The following is a 25,376-nucleotide window of genomic DNA, read 5'->3' as shown; positions in this document are numbered from 1 at the left end:
AAGTCATTTTCTTAGTCAAATGTTGTTAAAAACATGAATGAGGTTGGGAGTACAATGAAATTTTTGGTTCTCACAGCTACTCTGAGATACAATAAAATAGATTATTATTTTTAACCAGGTGTGCTCTCCAAAATTAGATATTATGCATACTACCTTTTATATTAGTCCTCAGTTTCTCAACAAATGTGGCTAAGTCTTGACTCTTCTTCAGTATTCTTTCTGTGATGACATTCAAATGCTGACTACTCTCTAACACCTGAATGAGCTGATAAAAAAAAATCATGGTAAAGATAATGTGCAAGCTTTAATTTTTAAAAAATGAAAAGAAGAACTCACATCTCCCATCCTATCAAACTTCACTATTTCTATTCAAGGCACCATTATCCTTCTGGTCTCTCAGGTTTGTAACCTTGACATCATCCTCAACTCCTCAATTCTCTCTCACCCCACATATCTATTCAATTGCCAAATCCTGCTCTTCCACAATATCTCTTGTGCTTGACCATTTCCCCTCCTCTTAAATAGTTACTACATTAGTTTGGGCCTTCATCATCTCAACTAGATTATTATAACAGCTTTCTAAATGGCCTCCAAGACTTGTCTCTCCCCTCTCCATTCCATCCCATACAATGGTGCCAAAATAATTTTCTTTTAACACAGATATAACTATGTTATTCTCCTACTCATTCATCTCCAGTGATTGCCTATTGCCTCTAGGGTCAAATATAAACTCCTTTTTTTGTTCGTTTGTTTTTTTGGTTTTTTTTTGCGGGGCAATGGGGGTTAAGTGACTTGCCCAGGGTCACACAGCTAGTGTCAAGTGTTTGAGGCCGGATTTGAACTCAGGTACTCCTGAATCCAGGGCCGGTGCTTTATCCACTGCACCACCTAGCTGCCCTATAAACTCTTTTTAAAACTTTCAATGCCCTTCACAATTACCCTCCCTCCTTATACTCTGTAATGCAACAAAGCAGGCCTTCTGTCCTTTCCTAATGCATGATCCCTCTCTGTGCCATTGAACTTCCCACATGAAATCTTTCCTGATCCACCCAGCTGTTGGTAAACTTCCTTCCAAATTAACCTAATTGTAATTGCATTATATTTATTCCCTTTTAATTTATTCTGTATATACTTCTATATGTACCTGTTGACTTCCCCATTTGAGAGTAAGCGTCTTGTGAAGGAATTATTTTATTCCTTGGATTTGTATTCCTAGTGCCTAGCATAACACCTACCAGAATAAGCATTAAATAAATGCTTATTGATAGATTGAAGGACTAGGTAAAATATTAGAGTACATTTCATCCATTATCTAATTTTTTTTATTATTTTACATATAAGGTATTTTATTTTTTCTGTTACATGTAAAGATAGTTCTCAACTTTTGTTTATACGAGCTTTACAATTTCAGATTTTTCTCCCTCCCTCCCCTCCCTCCCCCCTCCCCTAGACAGCAGGTAATCTGATATAGGTTATATCTATATATTTATATATCTATATACATATACATATAGATATATATACACACACACATATATATACACATAATAACCTTAATCCTATTTCTGCATTAATCCTGTTACAAGAGAAAAAATCAGAGCAGTGATGCAAAACCTCAAAATAGAAAAAAAAAAAACAACAGCACCCAAAACAAAAGAAATAGTATGGTTCAATCAGCATCTATACTCCACAGTTCTTTTTTTTTTTTCTTGGATTTGGAGATCCTCTTCTATCATGAGTTCCCTGGAACTCTTCTGTACCATTGCATTGGTGAGAAGAATATAGTCCATAACAGTAGGTCAACACTCAATGTTGATGATACTGTGTACAATGTTCTTCTGGTTCTGCTCATCTCACTCATCATCAGCCCACGCAAGACCCTCCAGGTTTCTCTGAACTCCTCCTGCTCATCATTTCTTACAGCACAATAGTATTCCATTGTATTCATATACCACAACTTGTCCAGCCATTCCCCAATTGATGGGCACCCCCTCAACTTCCAATTCCTTGCTACCACGTAAAGAGCAGCTATAAATATTTTTGTACATGTGGGTCCCTTTCCCCCCTTCCATGATTTCTTTGGGAAAAAGACCTAAAAGTGGAATTGCTGGGTCAAAGGGTATGCACAGCTTTATAGCCCTTTGGGCATAATTCCAAATTGCTCTCCAGAATGGTTGGATCAGTTTACAGCTCCACCAACAATGCATTAGTGTTCCAATTTTCCCACAGCTTCTCCAACATTTATTATCTTCCGTTTTTGTCATTTTAGCCAATCTGATAGGTGTCAGGTGGTACCTCAGAGTTGTTTTAATTTGCATCTCTCTAATCATTAGAGATTTAGAGCATTTTTTCATATGGGAATAGATAGCTTTGGTTTCTTCATCAGAAAACTGCCTGTTCATATCCTTTGACCATTTCTCTACATTATCTAATTTGATCCTTACCATAGCCTTATGAAGTCCATAGGCTATGCAAAATTACATTATCTCAATTTATAGAGAATGGAAACTGAGGCTTAAAATAAGTAAATTAGCTGCCCCAAGCAAATGAGAACTACAGTTTTATAGCTGGGATGAACTTCAGACAACCCATTTTACAAATAAGTATACTCATACTGCAGAAGCACATTTCTCATCCTGAGAGTTTTTTTACATCTAAGATGAAGGCATTAGACCATAATATCCAGGATTTGCCAAGTACTTTATAAAATAAATGGACTCATTTGCTCCTCAAAACAACCCTGGGAGGGTACCTATCGATTTTACAGATGAGGAAACTGAGGCACAGAGAGGATCACACAACTTTTAAGTGTCTAAGGTGGAATTTGAACTCAGGTCTTCCTGATTCCAAGTCTTTTAACCACTATGTTCCCAAGATGCCTAAATAACTTCAAGTTCATCCATCTAGTCCTAGCATTGTGAGAATAGGAAAACAAGTCTTCTGAATTCTAGACCAGTGCTACTTCTCCTACAACAAAACAGTCTTAAAATTTTAAAATAATTTAACAAAAAGTCAAGAGAAAATTCCTCTAGAATAGAGGTGTCAAAGACTAAGTAATCAAAACTTCCATACCAGATTAAAATGTAATTGGGAAATATTTTGCAAAATAAATAAAAACAACACAGATAAAATGTTAATTTGTAGTTTTCTAAGTAAGTATGTAGCCCACAGGAATCAATTTCTTTTTGAGTTTGTCACCAGTGGTCTAGAAATGCTTCTTCCATGGCTATCTTCAGAAGAAACAAGAAGTTTCATTCCTTACCTCTTTCTGCAAGTTATCTGTGTCTTCTGAAATGTCTTCAAGCTGCTTTTTCGCCCTTTCCAGTGAAACTGTCATTTTATTACTTACTAATGACTCCTACAAGGGGCAAAGGAAACACATTACAATATTGCTTGTTGTCTTAGGGAAGGGGGAGAAGGAGAAAAATTTGGAACTCAAAATCTTATAAAAATGAATGTTGGAGGGGCAGCTAGGTGGCGCAGTGGATAGAGCACCGGCCCTGGAGTCAGGAGTACCTGAGTTCAAATCCGGCCTCAGACATTTAACACTTACTAGCTGTGTGACCCTGGGCAAGTCACTTAACCCCCATTGCCTCACTAAAAAAAAAAACAAACAAAAAAAAATGAATGTTGAAAACTATTTTTACATGTAATTGGAAAAAACCCAAATACTATTAAGTAGAAAAATAAAGAAAATTCCTAAAGAACCAATTAAAAAGAAGTTTCTAATTCTCCAAAAGATTTTACTGGAATTTTTTAAAGTTACTGATTTCCTTTCATTACAGACATACCTTTCCTAGATAGTAGAGTAATAAAAATAAATTGAAATCCTTTCTTTTGGAGCTATACTGATACCAATTTTTTAGTTTTAATTTATGATAACATGATTACAAAAGGTCCTTTCTCCATAATTTAGATATTAACTTGGGAAAAAGAAAGCAATCCTATAAAAATAGATTTTCAAAATTAATTTTTTGAATATGAGGAAATATTTTAAAAACTGATGTTACTCATAAAGCATTTTTGTATTTAACATTCAGTAAATTTTGAGTAAATTGAATGAATGTTTATCTACTTGTGTGAAGCTCAAATTCCATTCTTTAGGTAATATTAGGCTACCTAAACTGTATACATCACAAAAAGGCATATTCCAGCTGCTGCGAAGAGATGAACTACATTCTTAACCATGAGCTAGACTTCTGATATAAGCTTGTGGCTAAAACAAAAGAATAGAATTATATATTTTGAGACCAAAAGACCTTAGAGGCAATCTAGTTGAGATCTTTTTTTTTATAGAATTTTTCTTTTCTTTTCTTTTTTATTTTACAGACTAGTAAACTGAGGCTCAGAAAAATTAAATGTCTTGCTCCAGACTTCACAGAGCCAGAATCAGGATTCAAATCCAGAATCTTAGACTCAAGATCCTTCTATTACTTCCCAAAAAGTAATCTTCAGCCTCAGGAATGGACTTTGATATGAAAAATAAATTGAAAAAGACAGGTCTTCTCATATTGTAAGACCCCAGAAAAAGTGAAATCTGTGTAATATTGTTACTTGTATAGTATCAAACAAACTTTATGGCCAGCAATTTGTTGTTGTTGAGTAGTTTTCAATCATATCTGAATCTTTGTGACCTCATTTGGGTTTTCCCTGGCAAAGATCCTGGAGGTGTTTGCCATTCCCTTCTCCAGCTCATTTTAGAGATGAGGAAACTGAGGCAAATTGGCAAGGTGATTTTCCTAGGATCACACAGATTTGAACTCAAGAAGAGCAGCTTCCTGACTTCAGGCTTGACACTCTGTCCATGGTGCTACCTAGCTGGCCAGTGGACAATTAAAGGTTATTTAATTGCATGGCTCTGGTCTGCTGGGGTATTCATCAACCAATGTACATGTAACTGATGTATCAATATATCTGTCTTTTTTGTACAACTATTCTCATTAGTATTCATAATTATAGTACCTACCCTGAGATTTTTTGTTGCATTTTCCAGGTCAGATAAAATTCCATATGGGACAGGAACGATGCCAGTGAGATTCACAGAGGAAATGGCATCAGTGATATTATCCAAGTCATTTAACAATACACCTACACATTCATCATCACAAGCTAAAGAAAAAAGATGTTTAAGTTAGTCCAAAGTTGTTTGTGAGAGATAAAGATCTTTAAATGTACTTGAAAGACAAAAGATTGAAGTGAACATCATAGTTAAATCATTGGCAAAAAAAAAAAAAAGGCTGGGATTTTCTTTGCCACAGTATGTCAGTATATGTTGCTTCCATCAAGTTAAATTTACAATTTAACCAATTCCAACTCATTCTAAAATGTTTTCTTCTTTATGACTACATTATAGATTTCAAGGTCAGCCAGAGATATCATAACACAATTTTTCAGCAGATGCTGATGGAACAGATTACTGTCAATATTTTTTAAATCATAGAATATTCCTTATTGTAATCGTCCTGAATTTAGAACCATGTATTCATATATTATTCCTTTCTCTGAAAACTTTGTTACCAGTTAGAGAAAAGGTAAGACTGTCTACCTGAATTTATTTATTTTTTTGATAAATCATGTCTACTAAAAATATCTTTAATTGTAAGTTGTGCAATCTGTAGGAAATTTGTTCCCACTGAATTGGCCAAACCTTTTGTTCCATGTAGATAATGTCGACAATATAAATTATAAAAGTACATAAACTAGTTTTCCCAGAGGGCTGTACAGAAATATACCAACACATCAGGCATCTAGGATTTCCTTGGTGTGGGAACTTACTCCATAAATATAGAACAACTCACTTATAATTCAGTAAATTTAAGAGAACTGACTGAGGCTTAGAGCAACTGAGTTACTCGTCCAAGAGTCAGAGGCAGAATCTGAACCCAGGTCTTCTTGACTACAAGTTCAAAACTCTACTCAATACTCTTATAAATGTAATTATTCTAGCATCCATTTTCTTTCTTTTAGATAATTGGGGTTAAGTGACTTACGCCCTGAGTAAGTGTCTGAGGATGGATTAAAATTCAGGTCCTCCTCACATCAGGGCCAGTGCTCTATCCACTGTGCCACCTAGCTGCCCCTTAAAACCCCCTTTCTTTACTCAAAAATATCCCACTGAATGTTGAACCTGTTCTATAGTAATCTAAGACTAGTTTTTTTAAAATACCACTTTCTGGGCAGCTAGGGGGTACAATGGATAAAACACTGGCCCTGGATTCAAGAGGACCTGAGTTCAAATCCAGCCCAGTTACTTGACACTTATTAGCTCTGTCACCCTGGGCAAGTTACTTAACCCTCATTGCCCAGAAAAAAAGTACCACTTTCTAGATCCTAGAGATACTTCACACCATCAAAGCTATTCCATTCTTCACAAACCACCCAAGTGAATACATCAAAAGAATCAAAATTTTGTTAAACATAAAAGAAAAACACATACAAACACATTTGCTTTCCACCAGGATATGCCTTGGTTCACATTCATCACAGGCACGGCCAGTGACACCTGGTTTACAGATACACTGCCCAGATGTGGTGTTACAAAAACTATGAAGAGAGCCATTTGGATCACAGTCACACGGCTGGCAACTGCCGCCCACCTTTAAAGGATGTCCATAAAAACCAGAGGAGCACCTAGAGAAAGAGAAGAAGGAAAAAAATGACCAAATACACAATTCAGATGAGTAAATTCTTACAGTTTTCTTCCACTAAGCACCTCCTTAAACCATTTTTTTTGGGTGAAAACAATTAGTTGACATGCTTATCAATATCATGGCACAGAGGTGCCCCAGGGTTTTTAAAAGTGATGCCAATGGAGCACATGCCTTTACAAGCCTGTCACCCATGGGGCAGCAGAACTAAGTTCTAAGCAATTGGTATTACCTTTATTTTGGTCACAGTAATTTATAACCACTGTATTCAAAGGTATGAAGGGAATGAAATTATAGATCTCAAAATAATGAAGCACAGAAGTTATAATCTTAATAATCATCTGTCATCCAAGGATAGCAATCCAAAAAAATGCAAGTTCTTTTATTTTCTTTAATATTTTATTTCTAAGGGGGAAGGGTTGGGCATTTTTTTTAAGTGTGGAGGGTATTTATTTGTTAGGCCAAAATCTAAGGACTTTGTTTTATATCTTTTACATTCATAATGCATATGTCAAATTTAAACTGCCTCCTCCGGCTATTTCAGTAGTGACATCTCTATTATACATTAATACATTATATTTATCATGATAATTATAATTATATTATGTTAATTCATGGTTAATTTCTATAAATTATTCTATCTTCCAAAACCATGGATTTATTATAGAATTAAAGATGCAAACATGTACAAAAAGTACAAGATGATACCTTGGATTTACTACAGAATTAAAGATGTAAACATGTACAAAAATTACATGATAATGTCTCAACTCACTTTTCACAGTATTGTCCTTCATATCCCAGAGAGCAAGCATTACACCAGAAGTCATTCTCACCTTCTAGGACACAGGTTGGACTAAAACTGGGGGAAGAAAGAGGAGTTGGGAATCATTCTTGAGCTTTCAGAAATCCAGTTTCAAAACTCTAAATAGTTCTCTTAAGATTCACATTTTGTGATTTTAAAAGTAAATATTGAGCAGCTGGGTGGTTCAGTGGATAGAGCACTGACCCTGGAGTCAGGAGGACCTGAGTTTAAATCTGACTTTAGACACTTGACACTTACTAGCTGTGTGACCCTGGGCAAGTCACTTAACCGCAATTGCTTCACCAAAAAAAAGTAAATATTGAGAGACCGTTGGGTACCTTGCATTACCATTATAAGAACTTCTACCTGTAAAATACTTTAAAAGTGTTTTCACTTATCTCATCTGAGTAGGTGAGTAAAACAGCTATTATTCTCCTCATTTTACAGCTAAGGAAACTGAGGTTCAAAAATATCAAGTTCACAATCACAAAACTAGTAGATATAAATGCCCAGGACACAAACAAAAATCTATGCATCTTCAATTTCTATTGCATATTATATGTTGTAGGGATCATATTCTACAGACACAAGCATTTGGTTTAATAAAATTTTTAAAAAGATGGGCATGTAATCAATGCAAATAGAGACATTTACAATACACCAAGTTATGTACATAAGGGACACTCAATAAATGCTTAATAAATATAAAGCAAATATATGAATTTAGAAAAATGTGAATTTGGAAAAATATGGAAACTTAGAAAAAAGGAAGTTCTCTGATTAGTGATTGATATTAATTAGGAAACTTTCCAGAAGAACAGTTGAACCCTGAGTTTTGGTGATTAGATTTCTGAAATAAATTATCAGAGTAGTGAACACTTTCAGATTTATAATGTAGAAGTGTCAATACCTTTTTTTTTTTTTTGGTGGGGCAATGAGGGTTAAGTGACTTGCCCAGGATCACAGAGCTAGTGTCAAGTGTCTGATTCCAGATTTGAACTCGGGTCCTCCTGAATCCAGGGCCAGTGTTTTATCCACTGAGCCACTTAGCTGCCCTCAATATCTTTTAAGGAATAAAATTCATACTTGGGTTGACTAACTTCTTGTGTTTCGATGATACTAAACACACACACATATATACACACATATATTTATTTGGTTTAATCTTTGATAAAAGCAAGTGGACATATTAAACTGTATAAGTGACATTCAGTTTATGCTAATTCTTTGAATCACTAATAAAAATTCAAATTATTTATCTATATATGAATAGCTACTATGGACACAAGCAAAAGTGCCATTCATTTACTTTTAGTAGACAGATAAATCTGATCCATCCCACACTTACCTGGCATTGCTTCTGGGACAGGCACAGAGAGAGCAGTCATTGGCAAAGCCAAGTACTTTCCCATAGTACCCTGGAGCACACACATTGCAATGATCTCCGGCTGTGTTATCTCGGCAATTCTATTATCCAAAAATAAAATATTGATAACAAAAAGGTAATTACTTAATGAGCAGTCTTTGTCTTTTAATGGATTATCTTTCCTTCCCTAAAGTCTTTCTCTGCCACCTCAATAGGGTTTTTTTTTCCTTCCAGTAATGGAAAACGGTATTAAAATATTCATGGAAGTTTAGAAAAATTTTTCTTTTACAAAAATAATCTAGCAAGATGTTGGGTTTCTCTAACTGGATACATTTCCAATGCAAATACAGAATGCAGCATTAGTGTTTATGTTAATGATCCCCTGAAGTCCTCCCTCATGAAGGTTATAAACCATTTAAGTGATTCCATTTCACTAATTCCAAGACCTTAACAGTGTGACCTTTTTACTTAGGAAGGTCTTCCTCATAATCACCCTTTTGGCAAGGCAAAGAGGAGGCTGATCTTGAGGAGAGAGAAGCAAAAAGGGTTGAAAAATGTATAAGAGGAAGTGTAAAAAGAAAACAGGGTTAAGGAAAGTTGCTTGAAGCTGAAACCCCATTCCTGATTCATGTGATCCTAGCTTTTCAAATTGCTCTGCCAATACAGCAGAGTCTCTAATGGGTGAGATCAAGCTGCAAGGTCCTCAAGCTAGCACTGATGACAGACTCTATTATGTAAGGATAAGCTCAGACAAGTTCACCCCTAGATGGTCAGCTTGGAGGAAATTAAAGTAGTTTTTTCCCCCCTCCAAATAGTCTACTAAGATGAAGATGGATTGAGTACCAATGAAATCATAGATCCTTGAAAGGTGTTATCTTTGCCAATCAGAGGCAGCTGAGTGGTATAATGGGTAGGGCAGTGGATGTGGAGTTAAGAAGACCTTAATTCAAATTCAGTGAGCAAAACATTTAACTTCTTCCTGACTCAGTTTCCCCATATGTAAAATGGGGTAATGATACCACCTACTTCCCAGGGTTGGTCAGCTCAAATAAGATAATTATTATAAAGCACTTGGCCAATCTCAATGTGCTATACAAATGTTAGCTTTTGCTATTATTGTTATATTCAGTATCAGCATATTTTGTTTTTCCTAACATACAGCAAGGGAAGAGAAATCTTATGCCCCATATGCTCATTCTCTTCCCCTCCTTATATATATTTTTTTCTGGCATGCTCAATTCATTTCTATTCTGATCTTCATAAGTTTTTATTAAAGATTATTCAATAATTCAAAAGGAACTAAAAATAAATCGGGCAATTGAGTAGACTTGAAAAAATTCTACAGCTGTGCTCTATAAACTATGTGTTATCAGAAACTTGGGAGTACATTTTACTCTGAAAAGTAAGGCATGCAAAAAATGGGCAAAGTGGGTGCTTTATATCCGAGTCTTTATTAAGCAATTAATTTAAGGCCTCTATGAATAAAATACATGACCTGCATGCAGTAGGCTCAAAGTGACTAGTTCATTGTTTTTGCCTTTAAAAAGTTTAATAATATTATGATAGAATCACAACATTATTGATGGAAAGATTTTCCCTTAATATCTTAAAAATAGAAAGGAGACATGTTTGTCATCATGCAGGCTGCAAAGTAGTAAGTTTGTAGCCATCACAACTTCTTAAAAACATCCTTTAAGATGTAGAGGAATTGCACTATGAGGTAAGAGACAGAGAATGAAAATACTGATATATGAAAAGAAGAATTAAAGAATCTAATAGGATAAGGACTAGAGGCCTATAGTTTCATTGACATGGGCAGATCCCAAATAAAGAAGTTGGCCTGCCAATGCAAAGTTAATAGCATCTTCTCTGCAACTTCATAGAGAGGTGCCCAGAGCTATCAAAGATTAAACAATTGCCCAGCCAGTATCTGGCAGTGGAAGGACTTCTTATCTCTGAGGCCAGCTCTCTATCCACAACTCCATGTTGACTCTCTACCAAGTATAGAAAAGATTAAAGGCCAGTAGCCCCAGGTCGCCTTCTGTTAATTTGCTCTGAAATGTAGATTTTAAAATAATTTATGAGAATGACAATGTCTTGTCATCTTTTTCTCTTTTGTACATATTGTGAACCTTTCATCATGATTGTTTATGTTGCCACATGTTACCACATTACCACACAAATTACTGCCAAAAAGGAGACTTCAGGAGTGTAGAAGAATGCAGGTTTAGAAATAATGTAGTCGAGCCCAAGTCTAAAAGGATGCTCTGTCTTCATTATCCTCTACTTCCAGTGTATACACTTCTTTCTACCACTTGAGAGAATGAGGACTTTCATCTTACCTGGCTTTTGTCCACTTCTGGAGGAAAATTATTGCTTAGAAATTTAAACTAAGGCTTTTAAAATTTAAATTTACTTTTTTTTTACTACTTATTATGTAATTTCATCCTAGAAATATTTGCATTTTACAAGGCAATTTCAAGAAGAGGGCTATGCTTTACACAAAAAATCTGATCTCTAAAGATAGAATTTTGATTATGACAAGGAGGTAGTCACTTTTGAAAGGGGGCTCCTCATTAAATCAGATCACTTAGGCTGAATATCGATAATCACTGAGACGAAGTATGAAAAAACAAATGACTCATTATCAAAGTCTACTATTTTGATTCCATAAAAAAGGTTAAGTTAATAAGCCTCCTCTATGACACTAATGTCACAAGCACATCCATTAAGCTCTTCAGTTAGAAATAACCATCAGATTTGAAGTTTGGGCAAAGGAAGCTCAGTACCCATGGGATGTGTATGGATAGAGACTGAGAATAATAGCCAACAAGTAAAGACTTTTAAATCCAGCCAAGTGAGAACATCTGGAACAAGCCACATACCAGGCACTTCCCAGTCTCTGGATGACAAGTTTCAGTGTGGTTGTTACAATGGCAAGGCACGCATGGTGCTATCAGAGGGCGGGGTTCTCTGACACCAACTTCTGGAATTTTTGCCCTGTGATACCCAGGTGCACAATCCTGTGAAGAGACAGAGCAAAAGAAGAGAGTTTTAAGTCTTGTTTAGACATGAATAGTGACAGTGAAAAAAGTATTTTTACTCAAAATAAGGAAATGCTAAAACCATTTTCTATAGTTATTTGGTACCTGACATGAGTATCCAGCAAATCCAGGAGGGCAGTCACAATTCTCTAGAAGGTATGCTATCTCTCTCTTGGAGTGCATCTCTTCAGACTTTACTCCAATTTCCATTGAAATATTTCCAATTCTAGGAAACAGTTCAGTAAGAAGTCAGAAAAAAATAAGACTTAGATACAGGTATCATGAAAGCAACTTGGTGGTGCAGTAGATGGAGTGCCAGGCCTAGAGTCAGGAAGACTCATCTTCCTGAGTTCAAATATGGCCTCAGACACTTATTAGCTGTGTGACCCTGAGCAAGTCACTTAATTCTATTTGATTTAGTTTCCTCATCTGTAAAATGAACTCAAGAAGGAAATGGCAAACCACTTCAGTATCTTTGCCAAGAAAACTCCAAATAGGGTCATGAAGAGTCAGCTACAACTGAAATGACTGAACATGATCACATCACTAGTATAACGGGAGGTCATAATTGAATCTACAAAAAAATAACATTAGACAAAGAAACTCCAAAACTTCATAGGAGGCAATTGAGCAATCTTTAAATATCATCAAAGCAACAATGTTATAGCAAAGCTTCGCAATACTGGGTGAACTTTAGTGATATTTTATTAGGGATATCAATGTGATGTGGTGTTGGTCAGTGTAAAATTATAGGGTTTGTAAATACTGTGTTAGAAAATTTAGCATGCAACAAAATGCTGTTTTGTATATGGTAGGAAACCACAGTTTTTCCTCCTGATGTGGGAGACTTTCCTTCCCAGGAATGCAAATGAAGTGAGCTAAAGTACATTGATACTACCATCAGAGCAAAGGTAGTGATTTAGAAATGTTTAAAAACTCAATGAGTTAAGGGAAGGGGAATTAAACTCTCTAGGGATGTTGACTGGGCAAAAATTAAGCAAATCAAGCATGACTAGACTAATGTATTAATGAGGAAGCATTGCTTATTCTATACGTCTCTGAATGAAAGTTTGTCATTGTTTCCCACTTCTCTCCCCAAATAGAGGGGGGAAATACCAGGAGATGGCTATTTCTATTGTTGTTGTTGCATTGCTGTTAAGGGTATTTTATAACTGTCCGGCATTTATGTATATCACATCACAATTACTTTATTAAGAGATTACAACAAACATCACCTAAATGTCACATGAGACAATTCTATCATTGCTCTGCTGTCCTCTGACGTGGTTTTTGCCTAAAGTTCCAATTTCACAGGACCACAAAAATGATTAGTATTTTCCCCAGGAGGGGCAGCTAGGTGGAGCAGTGGATAGAACACTGGCCCTAGAGTCGGGAAGATCTGAGTTCAAATCCGACCTCAGACACTTATTAGATGTGTGACTCTGGGCAAGTCACTTAATCCCAATTGCCTCCGTGCCTCTTCCCTTCCCCCCAGGAAAAGTTTAGAGTTATATGTCTTGAGTTCCATTTCTAGACTTACTTTTTAGGTGGCTTTCACATATATTATTATATTACTTCATGTGAAAAGGGGGCTAGTGGTCTACATTATTTTCATGACAGAAAAGAATCATGGAAATTTAGAGCTAGAGAGTACTTAAGATAGTTTAAACAACACACTTTCTCCACTCCTCTTCCCCCCCAAATACTCTATAAAAGAGGAAACTAAGGTATTTAAACATTAAATGATTTTCTTAAGGTCACAATGCTAGTCAGTGGTAGAACCAGGATGACATAATGTGCATAAAGAAAAGCATTAAGTAAACAGAGAGGCAGAATCATTGGCTTTACTTCTGTTTCAGGGAGAAGAGAGATATTTGAAAGTCTAGAAGAAGCATAAGTTAAGAACGCCCTACCTGCTTTGTAATAATCCTTGACCGTATGAGGCCTTAATCAGGATATAGTCAATGTTGCTAAGAACTGACATAAAGTCCGAACGTGTTACAGACTTTTCGGACACAGAGTTAAAATATTTCCAAATGTTCTGTGGATGAGAAATATATTTGATCAAAGAAAAATTCACACACACACACACACATTCCCAGTGGCATATTCACACATAAAGGAAGTATTCTTTTCACAACAATTCCCCCCAAATACCCATCAGTACATATTTCTGTGCCCAGCACCAGCCAAGTTTCCCCAACACAGAACACACTAAACAATCCTCACATTCAGACTAGACTTGGAGACCTTCTTCTTGCCCATGTTCGTGCCCTAATGAACGTCATACCATGAAAAGAATGCAAGAACTCTTTACTACTAAACCTAATTAAAATGAAATTGGACTCCTCTGAGGCTATAAAGTTGAGACTTTTCCCCAAACACCTCCCCAGTCCCTTAGTGTTCATGGTTCATGAAAGATACTCTTAGTCTTTTTTTGTTATCTCCTGGACTATATATTTTATCAACTCACTAAAGTGATAATAGATAGTTTTACATTTCTCAAAGAATCTAAGGAAAATGATCATGTTATTCACCTCCTTCATGTCTACTTCTTGTTCCTTTCTCACTCCATTCTCAGGAGCCGGGATATTCATGTAAATGACAAGCTTACTAGTGCGGCCACCCTTTATCAGAATCTGTGGCTCAAAGTTGTAAGTCCCAATACCATCTGATGAATAAAAAGCCACCGTGTACTTCAGTTTTCCACCATAGGCCATGAGCTGTTCAAAAGATAAATTGTTATATTTATTTCTGTAAAAGAGCATTGATGTAAAAATACTTCACTTTAAAGTTCCTGCCATTATTTTAAAACTTACAATAAAATCTTAAGAATTTAATTTAAAAAGGCTTTTCATCAAGGTTATGTAGCTATTCTGGAAATGCATAGTTTTTCTCCATGTCTTTCACTTATCAGATGTTAAAAGGCATGCAATATTGATTGCCCAATATTTCCTATTGCTTAGAAGTTTGTCTTCTTCCCTTTAAACTTTCCTCTCTAAATTTTCTTTTTTTTATCATGAACTTGACAAACACCATTAAACATAAACATTTCCATACAAAAGAAAAACAGAAAAAGAGGAATGAATAAGAAGCCATGAATCTCTATTATAAACTAAGCGTTTCTTCTTAGGGTGCTTCATACTAGGTATTATACAAGTGCAGAGGAAGAGGATTTTGTAGAAAAAGTTCTACTGAACAATTATATTTTGTAACTACATTTTAATTACAAGATTGGGGACAAACATTTTTAGGACACAAACTTAAGTGCATTTCGTGTGTACATAAAAGAATTTTCCTTTCTATTTCTGGTTGATCATAAATGGCAAGGTTGGCTATAGCAATGGTTCTTCTGGGTGACATCACAAAAGGCAGACAATAGAATTGTCTCAAAATAAAGGTTACTAAGTAATAATAATTTTTCAAGTTCCTTTGACTTAGAAAAGTATTTTCTTGGAAGGATTTTATTTGTATTTACTCTAAATGCTTTATGGTTTGAACAAAAGTATGTACTTGCAATCTTGGTATGATCTAAATGTGAATACCACTTTTTTGGGGGTTGGGGTGGGGCAATGAGGATTAAGTGACTTGCCCAAGGTCACACACCTAGTAAGTATCAAGTGTCTGAGGCCAAATTTGAACTCAGGTCCTCCTGAATCCAGGGCCAGTGCTTTATCTACTGTGCCACCTAGCTGCCCCCGTGAATACTACTTTTAAAGAATAAGAGGAAGGAAAGAAACAAGCATTTATTGTTTACTGTATGCCAGGAACTCTTGTTAAGTACCTTACAATATTAGATCATTTGGTCCTCAAAACAACCCTGGGAGATAGGTACAGTTATTATCTCTATTTTAGTTTTGTAACCTGTGAGAAACAGAGGTTAAATGACTTGCCCAATATCATACAGCTAGTAAGTGTCTGAAGCTGGATTGGAACTCAGGTCTTCCTGACCCCCAGCTCTAGAACTTTGTCCACCGCACATTCTATTTGCTTCTAGATAGAAACTACCACCAGGTAGTATTATCCTAAAGAGACTAAGAATAAAAATCGATAACTTTGGTGAGGTCTTCCCAAATTTAATTCAGGACTCTTGATGATGTATTATATGTTAAAAAGAAAGTTTCACCAGTCTATAAAGAAAAAATTGTTTTTCTTAATTTATAAGTTAGTTAATTATATCTATCCCAATTTTAAATTATCATCTCTGTCCTCAAGCAAATCTCTATTGCCTCTAAATGTTATCTCTTACCTGGTCTCCCAGAAATTGACTGGGTAGCCTCCAGTAAAAAGGTTCTGCATTCACATACTGTCTGACAGTGACAGCATCCAATAAGACCTCAGGGTGCTGGAAATACACCCCCTCTATTGTTCCTTCAAGATTGCTTTGGGAAACCACCCTCAGAACAGATTGGTCTGGGGTTAGTGTTATCTATATATCAAAGAAAAAAAAGACACTTGATTGTAAGTACCAATGAATAATGCATGTGAATTTCAAGGACCAAAAAGAGATTTTTGCAAATAAATAAATGAACAGTAAGATAGAAGACAACTAATTTGTTGGATTAGTATGTGAAGTTGCATGTTTAACATAAATACAAGGATTAAAATGCTTGAAAGTACTTCAAGCTGCTGCATCCCATAAATTGTTATATCAATAACTACCAGTTAGATGACCTAAGAGGCAGAACTAAAAAGTGCAGTCTCCAATCATGCTTTAACATGTATTCCAAGCCTTCTGTACCATTAAAAGTTATTTCACTTAATAACAAGCAAGCAAGAAAATGGAATGGGTTGGGATCATAAAAATCCACTCAATTAAGTAAGCATTTAGTAAGCCAGGCCTGGTATTATGTACTGAGGGTAAAAGGGAAAAAAGTTTCTACCCTCAAGAAGCTTACATTCTACTGGGGGAATACAACCTATACATGGATTTTTAAAATACAAAATACATAGTCCAATACAAAGTCCAATAAGCTGAGAGTGTGAAGGGGTTTAAATTCCAGATTGAGAAGTGGGGGCACTGAAGCATCTTGATTACATGATGTGGTCAGACCTGTACTTCTAGGGATATCAACCTGACAACTAGATGGAGGATAGATTGGAGAGGAGAAAGCCTTGAGGCAGGGAGGCCAATGGGTAGACTGATAGAATAGTCTACTTGAGGTGTGATGCTTGCCTGGATGAGGGAGGTTTCTGTGTGAATAAAAGGAAAGGGGTGGATGTAAGAGACACTGGGGAGATAGATATATGTGATTAGTGAGAGTCAAGAGTCAAGAGCTGTAAACCTGGGTGACAGGAAGATGTCCTTATCAATAGAAATAGGGAAGTAAGAAGGTTACAGTGGGAAAGATAATAATTCATTCATTTTTGGATATCGTTAGAATGAGATGCCAGTGAGACATTCAGGTAGGGATGTCCAGCAGGCAGCTGGCACTAAAGGACTGGAGCTAAGAGGAGAAATAAGTTGTGGGAGTTATCTACATAGAAATTATGGTAAAGGCATTATGAAAAGAGAGTATGTGGAGATAAAGAGGAGAAGATTTAGGGCAGATCCCTGGGATGCCCCTCAGTGGGGAACAGGACAAGACTCCTCAAAAGAGAATGAAAGAATTTCTAATAGGGCCATAAAAATATCATGAAAACCTAGGGAGGCAAAGGTATCCAGAGGGAGGGGATGGTCAATAGTGTCAAATGTAGCAGAGAAGTCAAGAAGTATCAGGACTGAGAAAAAAATCAGGATGTTTTTAACCTGGAAAGGATCTTAGAGGTCATCTATTCCATATGATCCTCTTCCAATTCTCTCATATTATAGATGAATGAGGAAACAAACCTAGAGATTAAATAACTTGCTTAAAGTCAGGCAGTGAGTTGGTGGCTAAAATCTCATTCTCCAAATTTTCAGTTAAGGGTTTTTCTAATATACTGTGTTATCTCTCTCTTTTTTGGTTTCCTTCTATTTCTCCTGCCTGTTACAAGAGAAGCAAAAACTGTTAATGATTCCAACATCATCTATGAGAGATGTCTTGACAAAATAATATTTAACTTACCAGCTTTGAAATCTCTTTACAACCCTCATTCCTGCTATGAAAAAAAGTCAAAGAGGGTAGAAAATAGTTACCAATATATATGGAATTGCAAAATTCAGACATAAAGTTATATTACTTACAGGGATTCTAACATATCCTTCTAATTCTGAACAGAAGTGTGTCATCCCAAAACAGAAACAAGGAGAGCAGCCCAAGGGATTGTTATCATGGAGTGCAAAAGTTCCCATCTTACATTCACTGCAGTGAAGACCAAACACATTTTCCTATGAGAGAAAAAAAAAGTCAAACTCTGAGAACTGGAAAATGTTTCCAAAGACATTATATGCATGGGGTATAAATTCCAAGAGATTAACATTAAGCAACTAAAGTTTTCAAAAGTCAGACCTAAGAGCATATGACTGTTTCCACGAGTTTTTATACAATTTCATAAGTATAGTCCGGTATGTTAGATTAACTCAAAACCTAAAAAAAACAATGTTTCCTATACTTTAAAATATGCTGAAAGTAATAAAAATACATAGCATTTACATAGTGCTTTAAGTTTTGCAAAGAAAGTGCTTTATAAAGTTGATTCTCAGAACAATTCTGGGAGGTAGGCACTATTATAATTCCTATTTTATAGATGAAGAAACAGAGGCAGAGAGGTTAAGTGGCTTGCCCAAAATTAGATAGCTAGTAAATGTCTGAGGCTGCATTTGAACTCAGTTTTTTCTAAATCCAAGTCCAGCACTCTATCCATTATCCCATCATGCTGCCTAAAATGTGCTTCAATATTTGAAACAAAAATTGTCATCCTTATAACAGATTAATTTTACAATGAATTCACAGTACTTTATTAAATATAAGTAATTAGAGATCAAAGATTCCAAAGAAAAATCAAACATCAACAAATAAGCATGGATCAGTTGTTGAGATATGCACCACAATATCAACTAAGGAAAACATAAAGAAAAAAACTTTTTTTCTGAAATTTCCTAAGTATACTTTGCATGTGTGTGTGTATGAGAGAGAAGGAGAGAGAGAGAGAGAGAGAGAGAGAGAGAGAGAGAGAGAGAGAGAGAGAGAGAGAGAGAGGAGAGAAAGAAAGGAGAGAAAGAAAGGAGAGAGAACAATGAGAGAAGAGGGAAACAAAGGAAAGAAAAATGAGAGAGGGAAGAGAAAAAAGGAGAGAAAGAGAAATCAGAGAGAGAACAATGAGAGGAGAGAGAAAGAGAAGAGAGAGAAAGGAGAGAGAACAATGAAAGAGAGAGAGAACAGAAGGAAAGAACATATTTAAATACCTTTTAAATAATTTGTCTTGGAAAAGGTAAAGGAAGATCTCTCTCTAAAAAAGGTAGCTTGTGGGGCAGCTAGGTGGTGCCGTGAATTAAGCACCTGCCTTGGATTCAGGAGGATCTGAGTTTGAATCTGGCCTCAGACACTTGACACTTACTAGCTGTGTGACCCTGGGCAAGTCACTTAACCCTCATTGCCCTACCAAAAAAAAAAATTTAAAGGTAGCTTGTTATTAGTGTCATTTCCCATTTTTCTTCCTTCTAGGTATTCATTGTGAAGTTCTTTTTGTTTTATTTTATTATTTTTTTTGCAGGACAATGAGGGTTAAGTGACTTGCCCAGGGTTACACAAGTGTCAAGTGTCTAAGGTCACATTTGAACTCATGTCCTCCTGAATCCAGGGCTGGTGTTTTATCCACTGCACCACCTAGATGCCCCCTCTTTTTAACTTTTCTTCCAAGGTATTCAATTCAATTCAACAAATACTTATTGTGCCTCCTCCATACAAGATTCTTGTAGAAGATGCTGGGCATACAAAAATAAAAATCAGACATATATTCCTTTCCCTCAAGGAGCTGATAGACTTACATAGGGGATAGAACATGTACCCAAATAACTAAATGCAAGAAAATCTGAAGCAGGAAAGATTCCTAACATCTAGGAGGATCTAGACATTTGGTGACACTAAAACTGAACCATGGAAGAAGCTCAGCATTTTGAGAGGCAGAGACAGGAGACTGTGCATTCAGAGCATAAGGAATGATTTCTGTGAAGCTACAAAGATGGCACATGAAACATAGAGTTTGGGAGACATCTAATGGTCTAGTTTGGCTTGAATATAGAGTACATTTTAAAAATGACAAGAACCACATGTATTTTAGGAATTAGAACTCCTGCTTATTTTTTTAAAAGCAAAATTAGCTTTGGCATTTTATTTTGATTACCTAGGAAAAAATAGAATCTTATCCCAAACTATGATTTCAAGCTGAAAGTTTTTTTTAAAGCATCTGTATTGCACAGATGAGGTATAGCTAAATATGACACTGCTTTTCTACTTTTCTAATCAAATACAAAATATCCACTAATTTTCTTCAGTTCTAGGGCATCGCATGTAATGTAATGTAGTCACACAAGCATTGTTCAACCACAATCTTCTTGGCATTCTGGATAATCTATTTTATTCTTTTATACTCACAACAGATTAGCTACTCGGCCAAATGGAACAAATGAGAAGTCAGTTTGTGTTGTTCAGACTGGCACTGTCAACTTTGACTGTTGTTATAAACCATCAAAATCCAATTTAAAGAAGAAAGCCATTGTTCTGTCAAAGTGCCCACTGAGCTTAAGGTTATGGAGGACTCAACATTTCCATTAAATAGGACCCTCAAGTTACTGCTGACTCTTCTAACATGAATTGCCCCTGAGGGAAAAGTTTCAAAGTATGCTATTCATTTGAAAGGGGGAAGAAAGAAAGAAATGTATAAATGCAATAAGAGAAAGGAAAAGAAATTTGTTTGTGGAGGATACCTTGCAAAAACAGGTGCCCGTTTCTTCTTCACAACTACAAACACCTCGTTTCTCATCACACGTGTCTCTTTTTGTACCACTCATTTCACAGTCACAGGATACACAATCTGGGTAGTCTCGGAAACCTAAGGCACACTCATTGCATCTTTGTCCTCCATATTGCTGTCGACATGGGCATTGGCCAGTTGACAAATCACACTGACGACTGGTTGATCCTATACTGCTGCAATTGCAAGCCTAAAGGAAACAAAATCAAGCGTTTTAATGGAGCTTATTTTGTTTTTGTTGCTGTTTGGTTTTGAGTTCTCATAAGAGACATAATAGCATTATAGGAAAATCCCAAAGGAGGGGAAAAACCTTATCCTACAATTCTCCCATAGCATCACTTTGCATTCTATGTAAAGAATCCTGAAACTATTCCTGGATGTTTGTGAGTTTTCTGGACACGTCTCATTTCCCTTAACATTGTGATTAATCCATAGAAGAAGTATTTTTAGGGTTAAAATAAGACAAGTAGAAGTGTTGGTCGATTGATTGACTAAAGAATTACCTTAGAGCTCATGTAATTGACCTTCACTTTTTCTTTCCTCTGCTTTCAAAACAGAGTGAGCTTAACTGTCAGAATTTGAAGGATAATTATATACTACAAAAATATAGACCTCAGTAAGATACCATTTCACTAATCTCTGGGAAGCACATCTATTTTAACAGTAGCAAATTAGATAGGAATCCAGTATCATGAAGGAATAAATGTCTTCAAAATGAAGCAATTTACTTCACTTTTCACTTGAAAGAATAGGTTCATTGCATAATTATATCTGAAAGAGTATTAAAATGTATTGTCTTCATATTGGGAGCTGAAATTCCTTAGTACCATATCTAAAAGAAATTGAACTATTCATGTTATGGTATCAATCATAATTTGTTGTTGCTCAGTTGTTTCAGTTGCATTTGATTCTTCGTGTGTCCATTTGGGGTTTTCTTGGCAAAGATATGGAGGCAAGGAGGGTTAAATGATTTGTCTAGGGTCGCACAGCTTTAAAGTGAATGAGGCCAATTTGAAATCATGTCTTCTTGACTCTAGGCCCGGCATGGTATCTACTGCACCACATAGCTGCCATTAATCATGATAGATGTTCAAAAATCAATTATGATAGGTGTTATATCATAAATATAAATACTAAGTAGAATCAATTACAAATAAAATTCTTTGTGGGTGTGAGGGCATGACGGCCTCAATGTCTACAAAAAGATCTTGCAAAAATACAAGGGAAGAATGAATTGGTTTGGGATGATTTGTTTGTAATGGTTTTCTTCCTTCAGAAGTGATTTGATTCCTGAAAGGTAAATTGACTTAAAAATAAGTATGCTTTAAAGGTATTTTAATACCTTAGTAGATAAGATGAATAAGCAAATAAATAAATCTAAGTAATATGAAAGGCCCCAATAGTAAACATATTTTGACATTAAGAAAGAGCAGGCTTTAATTTGCATATAATCATTATAGTATCAGGTAGGATATGTAATTTCAAAATGTGTATTTATACATGTTTCTTGGTAATTTCAATGGTGCTGACCATCACTAGATACCTTGCATCCCAGCTCAGGATCATGTCCCCAGTACTCATCTTCACATTTTTCACACTTTAATCCTTGAGTATGAGGAGGGCAGATACATTCTCCAGATTGTGGATCACAGGTATTCTCAGTATGAGCACAGTTACAAGCTGCAATAAAGAAAAAAATATTCCCCCCATAATTAAGAATTTGGAGTGGTAACCATTTAAAGAAAATGAAAAAAAATGAAAATGAAAATTCGAAAAAATTTTACTTAATTGAATAATCTCAAAAATATATCCACTGCATGGCGGTTTCCTAAAATGGAATCATGTGACAGACCCTCTCTCCTCCCAAAGGGCCCTCTGTAAGACAAATTTGGGTCAGTTCTCAAGGCCAGAGAGATGCTCATTGGGAAGGATATAATGAGGACTTGAGAAGAAAGAAAGAAGGTAGGAAAATGTAAACAAATTTGAAATTATTTTATTTAGCCAATGATTCATATGATCTATAGAAGAAATGATTTATTAGAGACTTGAAGGACCAAGAACCCCCCAAAAGTTGTAATGTTTGATGGCACCAGCTCTAACACATGAGTGAAGAAAATAAAATTAGAAATGGAATCAGAAGAATTTGGTGATAAGTCAAAGACTAGGATGAGGCGTGCTGGTCTTTGTGGGACAAGTTTAGACATCATTGTTCTATTAAATGGCCTTTTATTCATTATATCAATGACCTGTTTAAAGTTATATGTCAGAGAGTTAAAATCAATTAAAATTTTCATTTTCACTACAGAAAGTACACATTGCCAAAATTCTTCCAAAGTCTGAGATATAATATTAATTAACATTAGTACATAGTAAATGGTATAATATTTTTAAAATTATGAAATTCATCAGTTATGACTTCTGAGTTCCCTTCTAGCTCTATATGATTCTGTGATCTACTCATAAGAAATCATCACCATAATTTTCAGGTATATAGAATAATTACAAACTTTTATTTTAAACTAAGTTCTCTTATATAACATAATGGGAAATTTCAATGTTTCTAAGATTGCAAACAGTAACAAGCATGATTCTTGAATAACAGAAATTCCCTGGTAATAATAGATGACATTAAATCATGCAACACCAGTATCTTAGAAGAAAGCAATTTAGAGAAAACTGAAAGGACAATGGAAAACTGCATGGTGGTTGTGAGTAAGCTGAAGAATGACACTAATGATTTCTCTGTAAGATGCAGTGATCTTAAATATTATCAAGAATAATTTTAGGAAAAGGTAGTGCGACAGTCGTATAGGAAGAATGAGACAACTGCTGGAAAGATGAAAAGGCTACACTGGTACTCAAATTAAAAGTGTTTGAAAAGAGCAAGATGAAGGACTCTAGGACATTGAATTGATTCTCTTTAGAGGAGTCAGGGAAATACATGAATAAGAATCACAGAAGAAAAGGGAATGCAGGGGTCATTTCTGCATTGGTGGAACAATTATCTCACTGACAATCACAACTCCAACAAAATGTAAATAGGAAACAAACATTAAGCTGAATAAGGAGAATGAGACTCAATCTCACCATATTTTTATATGAATGACCTTTGTTTCATTAATTTTATACACCAAATTAGATAGCATTCATAAATAGGAAAGGCTAACATTTTTGTAACATTAATTCTGCAAGTATTTATTAATACTCATTATGTAAAAGACCTAATAAAAGTATTAAAAATCTAACTGAAAATATATAGGAAAAATGAATTCTTTCCTTTATTCCCTTAATTTAATAGCATTTAAAATAATTAACTTGCTTTCAATGGCAAGTGAAAAGACCATTCATTGGATGTGACTTCATTAAATCCTTATGTTAACATTTTTTTTTTAGTGAGGCAATTGGGGTTAAGTGACTTGCCCAGGGTCACACAGCTAGTAAGTGTTAAGTGTCTGAGGCCGGATTTGAACTCAGGTACTCCTGAATCCAGGGCCGGTGCTCTATCCACTGTGCCATCTAGCTGCCCATGTTAACATTTTTTATGTGCTAGATGAAACAACATCAGTAAATCATTACATATTCCTAAAAACATTTAAAAGAGGTGTCTAAGTAATTTTCCACTGTCATTTTCAGCAAAAATTTGTCCCCTTGCAGAATGCATTTTAGAAGGGGCAAATGATGCTGAATTACCAAAAAGTAGGCATTCATTCTGAAGATTTACAAAATCTGTAATTTTGCAACCATTAGCGCAATTGTGTTTGGATTATAAAATTAGAAATATGAAATAAAGAACAAACCAGAACTGTTGCATAAACTGATTAGATTGCTTAATCTTAATAAGTTATTATGATTGCTTAATCTTAATAACTTTTTCTCTCTAATTTTCTTAATTCCTCATAAGTAATTTTCCTTGGCTCTTAAACAACTTATAAAATTTTGTTGGAAAAATATTCCCAGAGTAAAAGTATTTAAAAGAATAGACTACTTACGTGTGCACCTGCCATCTTGATAACCATAAAAGCCGCGAGCACACCGATCACATCTTTGCCCAGCAACTCCTGGCATACAGTGACACTGCCCTTCATCACTACAAGTGTCAGACACTGAACCTAACTGACTACAGTTACAGGGCAGGCAACCAAGTCCTGTGTTCAAACCATAATAGCCATTCTATTCAAGAAAGTAAAAGAAAAAAAACCCAACATGAGAACAAAAACATGATTAAAGAAATTTATACAGGTGTTCCAAAAGCCTTATTGCAGTTTTAAAGAATTAAAGCTTTAATATAAACAGAGTGTTTAAAAAGTCTTAACTTTTGGAAGACTATATATGTGAGTATGCACACACACATCCATATATGTATAGCTTCTATAATTAATAAAGCTTCTGTACATGGCCTGCAAAATAGTTTGTTTAATAATGTTAAATAGATATTTAAATATAAGCATGTAATTATAAAGAAATAACATTAATTATTAATTTTATATAAATAACATATAATATAAATTTAAATATAACATTATAAAACTATTTTATAGGTCAAATATGTAAACTTTATTAATAATGTAGAATCAAATCCACTTTAACACTTTTAAGAGGGAAAGGAAATGCTGTATTTT

At 35.3% G+C, this 25,376-nt stretch overlaps 1 protein-coding gene across 1 annotated transcript in view; it reads right to left on the bottom strand.

Moving 5' to 3' along the window:
* Window positions 1–25,376, bottom strand: part of LAMA1 (laminin subunit alpha 1) — a 210,069-nt gene that overhangs the window by 81,471 nt on the left and 103,222 nt on the right. Inside the window, exons 21-35 of the mRNA XM_043975002.1 lie at window positions 24,747–24,927; window positions 22,301–22,437; window positions 20,711–20,947; window positions 18,029–18,172; window positions 16,112–16,291; window positions 14,400–14,585; window positions 13,776–13,903; window positions 11,968–12,088; window positions 11,704–11,841; window positions 8,801–8,919; window positions 7,423–7,509; window positions 6,437–6,630; window positions 4,967–5,109; window positions 3,263–3,358; window positions 154–265 (exon numbers count right to left, since the gene is read on the bottom strand). Of these exons, the coding sequence (XP_043830937.1) occupies window positions 154–265; window positions 3,263–3,358; window positions 4,967–5,109; window positions 6,437–6,630; window positions 7,423–7,509; window positions 8,801–8,919; window positions 11,704–11,841; window positions 11,968–12,088; window positions 13,776–13,903; window positions 14,400–14,585; window positions 16,112–16,291; window positions 18,029–18,172; window positions 20,711–20,947; window positions 22,301–22,437; window positions 24,747–24,927 (2,203 nt within the window). The remainder of the gene's footprint in view (window positions 1–153; window positions 266–3,262; window positions 3,359–4,966; window positions 5,110–6,436; window positions 6,631–7,422; window positions 7,510–8,800; window positions 8,920–11,703; window positions 11,842–11,967; window positions 12,089–13,775; window positions 13,904–14,399; window positions 14,586–16,111; window positions 16,292–18,028; window positions 18,173–20,710; window positions 20,948–22,300; window positions 22,438–24,746; window positions 24,928–25,376) is intronic.

The sequence above is a fragment of the Dromiciops gliroides genome, chromosome 1, assembly GCF_019393635.1.
Source record: "Dromiciops gliroides isolate mDroGli1 chromosome 1, mDroGli1.pri, whole genome shotgun sequence".
Lineage (NCBI taxonomy): Eukaryota > Metazoa > Chordata > Mammalia > Microbiotheria > Microbiotheriidae > Dromiciops > Dromiciops gliroides.
This window is presented reverse-complemented; position numbering and strand designations above follow the sequence as displayed.